Source organism: Vigna unguiculata, chromosome 1 (assembly GCF_037176805.1).
Source record: "Vigna unguiculata cultivar grain cowpea cultivar isolate G323 ecotype 2 chromosome 1, ASM3717680v1, whole genome shotgun sequence".
NCBI lineage: Eukaryota > Viridiplantae > Streptophyta > Magnoliopsida > Fabales > Fabaceae > Vigna > Vigna unguiculata.
Window position 1 is genome coordinate 28,970,940 of NC_140792.1, and position 10,722 is coordinate 28,981,661.

The window sequence follows — 10,722 nt, forward strand, 5'->3', positions numbered from 1 at the left end:
TTACCACAATGTTCCACCAGTGACAATCTTATTCATGTTTTGTTACATCTCTTATAATTTTATTAGATGACTGATAGTTGAGAATATTTAATCTCTTCTTTTTATGTAAATTAGTTTTTAGAAAATGTTTATGTTTTAAAAAATATCCTTCAATTTTGTAAATTAATTATTATTTTAGTATTAGCAAATTAAGATTAAGATAGTGTAAATATTTTAGATTTTATTACAATTATATATATATATATATATATATAATAACAATTTTTTCCATATATAACATATTTTTTATATTTATCATATATATTACATTTCTCATTTTCATAATTTCTGACAATTTTCAACATTTATAATATTTTATACTGAAATTATATAACCGAAAATATTTTATACTGAAATTATATAACTTATAATATTTCATATTATAATTATATGACTCTTAAAATTTTTGTAAGTGCATTCCAATTAAATTTGCATCAAATTTCTCGTATTAATACGAAGAGTTAAACAAATATTTACCCTAAATCACATAAATCTTTATTTATAGAGAATGTGATGCTAAAACAGTATTCAATTATACAGAGAGACCAAACTCCAATAATCTAAAAGAAATATTTCTCGTATTATTTTTTAAATTTAATAGTTCTAAGGGATAGTTAATTTCATCGTTATATCTTAAAGAAATAATCATGACAATCGAATTTGATCCAGTTATTGATTCTAAAATAATTTTAATTTTAAACTATAAATTAATTTAGATATTACAATATTTTTAGTAACTAAAATATTGATAATTAATATTAAAGATCAATTTAAATTATAATTTAATAATTAATCATAACTTTATAACTTTTTATCTATAACTATATATAAAGGGGATTCCCTCTTTTGTGTCCACATTTCATAATTCCAACTTTACCCTTTATAATTTAATTATTTATTAAATTTTTAAAAATTAACGGTTACTTTTACAAGTTTTTATAAAATTATTTACTTATCTCCTTTTTCTTTTTTTCTCTTACTATTCATCAACAGTTATTTTTCTCTTATTTTCTCCGTACATTTTATTTTATTTTTTATAAATATACTTTTATTTTATTTTAAATTAATAACATTACAATATCATCAATTATTAATATAATTCAAAAAATACGTACACACAGGCGCGATAGCGCCTGTGTTTACACTAGTTTATTATAGAGATTATTGTAGATATTAATAATTTTTAGTTTATAAAATAATATTAAAATTAATAATGATTAATTAATTTTTGTTTTTAAATTATTTATTATTTAATAATTTTCAGGTAGTGTTAATCGATGTAAATACCATTTTAAATCACTTTTAAATTTTATACATACCATTTTAACATTTTTTTAATCCTACCGTATGATTAGTACGAAGATTTAACTTACTGAAATTTAATCGAGTGATTGTTGACGGTTAACTTTTTGTTATATAGCTATTTAGATTAAGATCTGATTTTAAATTAAATGAATAAAAAATATTTTCCTTGAAAAATATTTATAGAAAAATTTAAAATTATTTTTTTATTTATTTTAAGAATCTATTTTTCTAAATTTAGATTTTTATACTTTTTAAAATTCAAAATTAATCGTTCATAATTTTAAAAGTCAAGTTTAACTTTTAAGCAAATAGTAACAAGTAGACCAAGACTGATAGATCATTCAAAATTTCGATCTAGATTAGTTATTTGGTTTTCTATACATGATTTTTTTTTTCATTTTTGTAAAATAAGAGTTTTATATTTCATTTGTCTTAATAAACTTGATAATAATATTCTTTTAGTGATCTAAACAAACGAAGGTATTTTCTAGTTTGAAGTTTTTAAAAGTTCATTCATTGAGATGGGAAGTTTTTTTTAGTAGTTTGGAATTGTTTTTCTTGCAAAACAAGTTAGCTTTAGTGATTGGATGATTAACAACCAAATAAGCCCTACCATTTTGCTCTTCTTAAACTATCATGTATAAGTTAAAAATACACATTTGAATCATAATTTTGCATGGAATAGAAAAGCTTGTTTGAAATTGCTCTTCTTTGTGAGTTCGTTAAGAGGTTATTTCCTTACTATTGAGTCTTATCTCAGTTTTTCAAATTTAAGTGGTGATTTTTCTCTCTTTAAAGCGGTGCATTCTTCATCTTCTATGTCTTCCATTTTTTTTTTCTTTATGTTTTAGGAATCAAACTTCGTGTTCAATGGAGAGATTTGAAGAGCCTAATTTATTCTTGATTTTCTAACTTGCCACATCCATAAAATTCAAATTCTGAATATCCTTCATTACATTTCTATGTTTAGAGTTATTTTTATTTCATTTTCTATTTCTAAACGAATTAAATCCATATAAACATCATAAATGTGTGTTTTAATTTATTAAAAATTATTTTAAAACAAAATCAACGTCAATTTGATTTTTTTAATCATATTTGATAAATCCTAATTCATAATTCACAATATTGAACCTTATCAATGTTGCAAGGTCATATTCTATATCAATATATAATAATGAATTTTGTAATTATTTTACAATGTTATTAGATGTTTGAAATTGTTTTAATAAGTTACTACTCATATAGGTTGATTTGAAAAACACTTTGTATTTACTATAAAAAAAATATTTTTTTATATGCATCACTTGAGTGTCAAGTTGGTCAAGCAACACTCATGTAATGAAATTTATTGCATGCGCTAAATATTGTTGCTCAAGCACCACATTTGTTGCGTAATTGATATCTTGTTGCTTAAGTGACTTATATAATTTCTCAAGCAATAAACAAAATTTGATATGCATTGTGCATCTTGGCAACTTGCGAAGCAAGTCATGTCACTCAAGTGATGGTATGGCAGAAGATTTGAGGTTTGAGGTTTCACATACTTTATCTCTCTTCAAGAACTAGTATTGCTTTGGCAACTTATAATTGCTCAAGAGATTATGAGACAAGATTTAGAAATAGATTTTTTTGCTATTATGATGAAATATTCTTACTAGGCCACAAATGTGCTTTAACCAAAATCGTTCTATTAATGTTAAATGATGATGAGCCACCTAAACCACCTAGACCACCAAATCCTCCACCCAAGCCTTTCCCCTTACCTTCATCCTTAGATTCAAATCCCATCCACTTCCAACTTTCTCCTTAAGTACTCCTAGGACAACCATCTTCTAAATCCCTCAAATTCAAAGGCATTATTTTGGGCCTACCTATCACTATTCTCATTGACATAGGTGGCTTTTTTGTATTCCAGGGTACTTTTGAATTCAAAATTGTAAAAATGAATCTGTTGAATTTTTTTTGTAAAATAGGAACAAGTCGTCAAAGTGGAGGAAGACATTATAGATGAAGTCATCTTCCACCATATCGGTTTCCTTTTTTAAAAAAAAAAATGAAGACATCATCTTGAAAGCCGGTTTCTATTGAGTGAAAAAGTGAAGTCATTATCTTGCATAACGACTTCACTTTTTATTTTTTTACATTGGCATTTTGATTCACCAATGTGAGGTTGCTTTGATTCATGTATGTTGCAGCTGAGTTTTCCACCCAAGTTCCACATCGCCTGGGTGTTTGAGTGCATAGTGAGCATGCCTCTATATATAGAGATCCTATCCCCTTGTAACTAGCAATTTTGATGAATGCATTCAATGTTGAATTGCTTTTAAGCTTTTTCCCCTTGCCTTTAAAGTTCACTTAAAATGAGATTCTTTCTCTTAGGGTTTGTCTCATTTATGAGCCCTCCAAGTTCCTAATTAGAACTTGGGAAAGTCCATTTTGATATCTTCCACTACATTTGTTCGTGAGTTTTTTAGGCTCTCTTATGATTGTTGCCCTGAACATCTTTATCAACAATCATCAGGAGCATTAATACCTTCTACATTAAACATACCTTCATTGTATTGTTTTACGAGTGATCAGTCGCGTATTTGATTTTGCCTCCTCCGCTGGATCAAATATTGGTACAATACCAACCATCACTACACCATCCACCTGCCTCATTTCCAAGTTGTTTATGGTCGCCCACCACCCGCACTTCACAACTATCTCACATCGGTAATGTATAAAACTCGAATACAAAACAGACATACGACTAAATTAAAAAAACATAGGTCCCGAGATAGGACGCCTAGACGCCTATATATATATATTAGTTTCAAACTTTCAACTTTCAACTAACACATTGTCAATTAATATAAAAATTAATCAAGTATATCTATCTAATATCTAAAATAATGAAAAATAGTGATCAATTAAAAAACATACTCTTTAAACATATGTAACAAATTAAAAATTATATAATCTAGCATGAGTCCACCTTGGGAGATCAACAAAAATGCTTATCACCGGGTGACCTTCAAATGAGTACAAAAAGAATCCGAGTACACAATACACACCTCAAGATATTTTGCAAAACCTCAAAAAGGATGAGGACTACCACGCTTGAAACAAAAATATGAAAGAAAAAAAAAACTAAGTTTTCCTACCCTTTCTTCTGTTTGAAACTACAACCCATCCATCGTCTGCTTCGCCTGAAACATTCTGTCGGGGCTCATTAACTGAATTATTGTTTGAATAAGATCTTGGAATCTCCGTACTCATGCTTGAAGAGTTACCATCTACAATCATGGTTTCATCATCACCATTTTCGTCACTGTCATCTTCACCATCATTTATAATCTAAAACATAAAAAAAAAATACAGTCTAACATTATTACTGCATTCAAATTCAACGAAAGTGGAAGATCATCCGATTGTTATTTGGCTACTATATAAGGGGAAATGAAAACGCTTAACATTATTAATGCATTCAAATTCGAGACAAGAGGAAAATAATAGAATTGTTTCCTGGTTGTACATAAAAAAAGTAAGGAGAAATATGTACAGATCAAGTAAAAGCATGCTATGTAAACATATGTAGCAAATTGAAAATTATATAATCTAGTCCCAATCCACCTTGGGAGATCAACAAAAAAGTTCTCCCATTTATTTTGGACGAGCCTATAGAAGTAAGTAGGTTAGGAACTGATTAAGGTGAGAAGAAAATTGTGAAAAACAAGAAGTGGGATTAAAAGAAAAGAAAATCATAACTCTCATCAGATTTATCAACTTCACACTTCAAAATATCTCAAATATAACTCCAAAATATTTCAAATATAGAGTAATATAATAATTATTCAGGACATATTTACTTTCTTTGAATACTTCCCATTATTCCAACTTCTAAGTCATGAACCAAGAAAACAAGGAATGAAAACAAGAACAACCCAAATAAATACACAAAATTAGTGGCCACTCCAGTAACTATAGCAAAGTTTTCAAGACTTGAATTGAAAGGTAGTGTGAGACGAAAGTAGATGCTAAATAACATTTTGCATTGAGGCACACAACACTTATGACTTGATATTTGTGAATAATACCCATCATGTACAAATTGAAAGACCCTAAATTAAACTAGCATAGAAACCTGTAAACCTTGTCATTTCTTCTTACATTTAACACATTCAAGAAAAACATGTTTTGCAAGCATTGTTCAGATTAAATCAAGTGTTCATTGTCCCCAACAAAACCACGAAATGCAATGAGGACTTGGTTAAAATAAAAACGCAAACTTGGCATTTCATTTAATCTGTACATGTTTAAATTAACTTATTTTTAAATAATGGGTTTTAATAAAAAAGCTTGTTGAATGAATTTCAAAAAGAATCATGATCAAAATCATATTTGGAACAATATCCAACTAGGTCTCTTAGAGACACACCTCTTTGTAAAAGCATATCCCAAACAACCAGAAATTAAAAAAATAACATTATTCAAGCATTTCTCTTTGAAGCATTAACTAAGAATTACACATCTTACACAAAGGCTAAATGGTTAATTTTACCATATAAAATGAGTAAAATGCCTGAAAATTATTTATATACAGACTTCAGTACATTATATAAAATTAAACCTCATACCCCTGCTAACCTTAACAAACAATCTGATTTAATACATTTTTTAAATGATCAAGTTACATGCAATCGCTGGTTTCGGGAAAAGGACTTCAAAACAAAAATAAAAAAATCTCCAGATTTCCAAGTCTTTTAAAGGAGAACGAACAGTTTGAAGATAAAAGGTAGGAAACTATAGCCGGTGAAATGCAAATGGAGAGGTAATCATATAAATACAAAAAATTAGTGGCTGCTCCAGTGACTATAGCAAGGTTTTCAAGACTTGAAATTGAAAGGTGGTGTGAGAGGAAAAAATAGATGCACTAGATGACATTTTGCATTGAAGCACACAATAGTTATGACTTGATATTTGTGAATATAATATTAAAAGAATATAAAAATTAAACCAGTATAGAACCCTATAAATATGATATTAAAAAAATAGTAAAATTAAACCAGTATAGAACCCTACGTACCTGCGCTGTCTGAGGACGAGCTGCTTGCTCGAGATTGGCTTTCCTGAGCTCTTCGAAAGAACTAAAATTTCCGTCCAAGAATTCTTCATGCATAACCATTAATTTCTCAGCTACCTATATAATCATAAAAATAAAATAAGAACAAGTGAAGTTATCAAAAAAAACAAACTACAAAAAGAAAATGTATACCTCTTCAATGCTGCCATCTTCGACCTCCACATTGAGAGAAAGCATACCTTGATCCAATATGTCTTCTAAGTCATCAATGTAAAGTGGCTCTGGAACACATCCACCAAAAAAATTAAAACAGAGTTTCCGATCCACAGAATTGAATCATCTTTTGTTGCGTCAATTGATATACCTTTGAATTGAGTAAACCATACCTTTGAATTGAGTGAACCACGAAAGAATATCCGTGACAAGTTGATCAGCTTTGACAAGGGACTCACGGCCACCCCATTCGTTCTCGATAGCTGTTCGAAGAGCAGACCAGCGAAAAAGGAGTAATCCAATTCCTTCACAGAAAACTCCTATAGATTGTCCCTGTAACCTTCGAGCACCCTCCATATTTCACCACAACACAACAAACCCTATGTGTTGTGTTCGTATCTATATCCTGCAATTGGGCCTAGAAACATAAAACCAAATATACATAGTTTGGAAAATAGATAAGCAGCAATAAGAATTTAACGGCCATCTAAATACTTCAGACTAAATTGCCATGTATGTAAATGGGCCTAATAATTCTAAATTCTAAATGAACATTTCAACTTGTATAATGATAGACCCATATATATCATCTCTAGTAACTACACATTTTCTCATAATAATTCAAGCTATATCATTATAGTTTGGTTCAAAAACTTCCATTGTTATAAAAGAGCTCTCACAATTGGAATGGAGCCATGTCCACAATCACAAGTTGAAAGCCTAAAACTCCAAATGAATCCTTAAAATCAGCTATAAAAACATTTAAACATATTATACAACTAAAATTCAGAATTAACAATTGAACTCTCACCAATCAAACAGAATACTCTATTTTTTCAAACTTCAGGATTCAATTCTTTCCCCAATCTCAGGTTCTCAGGTACACATCCAGCAATGATCCTAGGAATGAACTCATACCCTCTTCTCAACCAATCATCAGAGAATTGATTGAAAACAAAAAACAAAGGTGACCCCAAATAAATCCCAAACAGAACTAATTATCAAAACACTAACACATTATGCCATCCATATCAGCAACTATACAGATTCAATATCTCCAAACATAATACACACCCAAACAGAGTCAATATTGTGATGGTCGGAAGCTCCCTCGTTGGAATCAGAAATGGCAGCGACAGGGCTTAAGTCTCGTCCAAGAGGACCTGAACCAACTGGGGTTTGGCAGCGGCCGCGGCCAGTGAACTGAATCGGAGGTGCCTGTGGTCGCGGTGGACGAGGGAGTAGATGAACAAGAAAGCTAGGATGCGTAGCAGCTGAGTGTTGTTGTGGGTGTTGGTTGACGAATGAAGGAGGAAAAAAAGGAGTACCCTTGTGTTGTGTTCTGCGGATGAAGAATGACAGAAAATGAGGAAGATGGAGGAGTCCATGTGCTAAACTAGGGTTTTTACTGTTTATTTTTAATTCATTTTTTTATTATAATTAATTAAATGTTTGTAAAAAAAATAATTTCTTATTATAACAATTATATTCATAATTAATTATAACTAATTAAATGAGTGTAAAACACATTATGTTAGTTTAGTAGAATGAATTTATCATAATATAAATATTATTATTATATAAAAATGATAGTTATCTTAAAAATATGTATTTCAATATTTAAAAATTGAAATAAAAAAGCATTACAAATATAAGAGTTTATTATTTCATGATGAATGACTTTATGATAATATCATAAAATAAATGACAATGAGCTCAAAATATAAACTTTTAAATTTGTTAAAATTGAAATTCAATATATGTACTTGTTATACATTTACTATTCGTGGTGCAATCATATGTTTCTCTTCTAAATTTTTTAAATATTTATTTCTAAACCACGTTGTATTTGTGATGTTTGTATCATAATTTAAAATGAGAATTTTTAATTATTGCTTTGTTTTTGCTATAGAGACTACTATATAATTTTTATATTTTTATGATGTTTTTATCATAATTTAAAATGACAATTTTTAATTATTGCTTTGTTTTTGCTATGGAGACTACTATATAATTTTTCATGTGTAATGCATGAGATGTTTAGAAATTGAAGTATATTTATTACATTAATTTTAAAAAATTATAATATAGTTATAATTATAATATATAATAAACTCATGTGATGTTTTCGAAATTTCTTTTAAAATTATTATTAAAATTTTATATAAATTTATTATAATTTTAAATAAATTATTATTTTTAATATTTTATTATTAATTTTATTTTAAGTTTCTTGATCACGCATTATTTAATTATTTATTTAGTATTTTATATTATATATTCATTTTTGTTATTATTATACTAGTATTATTATGATATTATTTTATTATGTTATAAATATTATTATGTATTACATTAACAGCAATGAAATCTTTTGAAATTTTCATGTTTGTAGATTTTGTTCCTATATCTCAAATGCAAATTAATTCAAATCCTTCTCAAAGATAAAATAATATGAGAAAGATATTCAGAGAGATTTAAATGTTCATAAAAGTAGTTTCACTTTACAATTTTACACTTTTTTAATTTTTAATTTTAAATATAAATTTCGTTATCACATTCTTACACTAACAATTTCAAATTTTAAATTTCAACTTTTGCTATCATATATTTTAAAATTTTCATCGACAATATGAATCTTATTTTAGAAAAAAAAAATAAAACGGTTAGTTAATCTTTTATATTGAAAAAAAATTAAAATTTAAAATTTTCACTATTAAATAATATACTTATATCAATGTTTTTAAAATTATTTTTTAAATTTGACATAATTACATTGTAATTTTAAAGGGGTTGGCCAACTTTGGTAAAAGGTCTAAAGGCAGCTCACTTTGTTCTTCAGCACCCGTTCACATCCATTAACTCTCATTTTGTCTCCTATTCCAAAAATAGTTCCCTTTCTTGCTCCTAGTTCTAAAACAGAGAGCTCTGCTAGAGCTTGAGTTACTCCCTCTAGCAAGCTCACTGAACATTGTCCCCTGCATAAGTAGAACTCAAAACTCAAGTTTCTTTATGTTCCTTTTCTATTCTTAAGCTCTGGTTCCTAGTCATGGTCTCATTTTCATTCTCATATGTTATATTTTTCAGCTACTTAAGCTGCTCTAGGTCCTGGTGCTCCTTCCTCTAAGGGTTTCTTGAGTTAGTTCTAAGTTTCGAGGTAAGGGAAGCTAGGATTTTGCTTGTGTTTTATAATCTTATATTTGTTTTAGTTTGGTTTCATGTTTATGATGCTTGGATGATGCCTGAGACTGTATGAAAATATATTGTATGTGTTTCTGGATGGTTCTTTTACTGTTGCATGCAGAAGCAAGAGAGAACATGCTATTCTTGCCAAGGCAAGAATCCTCTGACCTAAGCGAGAATAGCAGAGAACTCTCCTTGCATATGCGTGAGTTGTCGCCCAAGTGAGAATTCTCGTCCAACCGATAGTAGTCTCGTCTAAGCGAGGGAGTCTAGCTTAAGCGAGAACTCACAATGATGCATTGTAACTCTGTTCGAGTTCTTGCCCAGCCGAAGAGAGTCTAGCTTAAGCGAGGGGACCCTATCGCTTGAGCGAGACCTCTTAGCTTGAGTGAGAAGGAGGTAGATTGGTTTTCAAACTATGTGATTTCACTTGTGGATTGATTCAATTCTTATTAAAAGCATGAACCTGTGATTATGTATGTTTATGTGATATTTGTAAGACCCGTAGAATTTAATTAATTAAATAATTAATTAATTAATAAATATGGGAGGGGAAATAATTATAACATTTAATTATGGTTGGTATGATGTGGAAAAGTGCTAGCTCATGTGGTTGAAAGCACTTTGATGGTGCAAGAGGACTTAGGTTGAAAGCACTATGAAAACAGGTTCTTCTATATTATGATAATTGAATTGTGATTTCTAGCATGAAATATGAATTGGCATGATGGTTTGATATTGATTTGGCAATTGCATGGTTATGGGTTTAAGCTTTGGAGAGCTCACATTAATTTTATATTTTTTGGGCATTTTGGATTTGACTTGAATATGAAAGGGTTGGGAAGAAACCCTAGTGGTAAGGCAGCAGCCATAATGATTTGGTAAATGATAATAAACTCCATTCAATAAGTAAT

The 10,722-nt window shown here is 28.9% G+C and overlaps 1 protein-coding gene across 4 annotated transcripts; it reads right to left on the reverse strand.

Moving 5' to 3' along the window:
• Positions 1–4,284: 4,284 nt before the first annotated feature.
• LOC114188177 (uncharacterized) lies at positions 4,285–7,999 on the reverse strand. 4 transcript variants are annotated; one of them, XM_028076836.2, is made up of 5 exons: positions 7,700–7,999; positions 6,799–7,031; positions 6,605–6,693; positions 6,416–6,529; positions 4,285–4,686 (listed from the first exon to the last, which is right to left on the reverse strand). In XM_028076836.2, exons 2-5 carry the CDS (start codon positions 6,980–6,982, stop codon positions 4,480–4,482), a joined length of 594 nt encoding a protein of 197 aa, XP_027932637.1. In that variant the 5' UTR covers positions 6,983–7,031; positions 7,700–7,999; the 3' UTR covers positions 4,285–4,479. The 4 variants fall into 4 exon arrangements, with proteins under 4 accessions (XP_027932637.1, XP_027932567.1, XP_027932734.1 ...); XM_028076766.2 differs by having other exon boundaries at positions 6,799–7,043; XM_028076933.2 differs by having other exon boundaries at positions 7,437–7,705.
• Positions 8,000–10,722: the final 2,723 nt, after the last annotated feature.

Excerpts from the sequence above, each read along its gene's own strand:
- LOC114188177 (XM_028076836.2), bottom strand. The coding sequence starts at position 6,982 with ATGGAGGGTGCTCGAAGGTTACAGGGACAATCTATAGGAGTTTTCTGT. Across the intron at positions 6,694-6,798 it reads GTGGTTCACTCAATTCAAAG|AGCCACTTTACATTGATGAC; the intron begins GTATGGTTTACT and ends GATGTGTTCCAG. Across the intron at positions 4,687-6,415 it reads CTCGTCCTCAGACAGCGCAG|ATTATAAATGATGGTGAAGA; the intron begins GTACGTAGGGTT and ends TTTATGTTTTAG.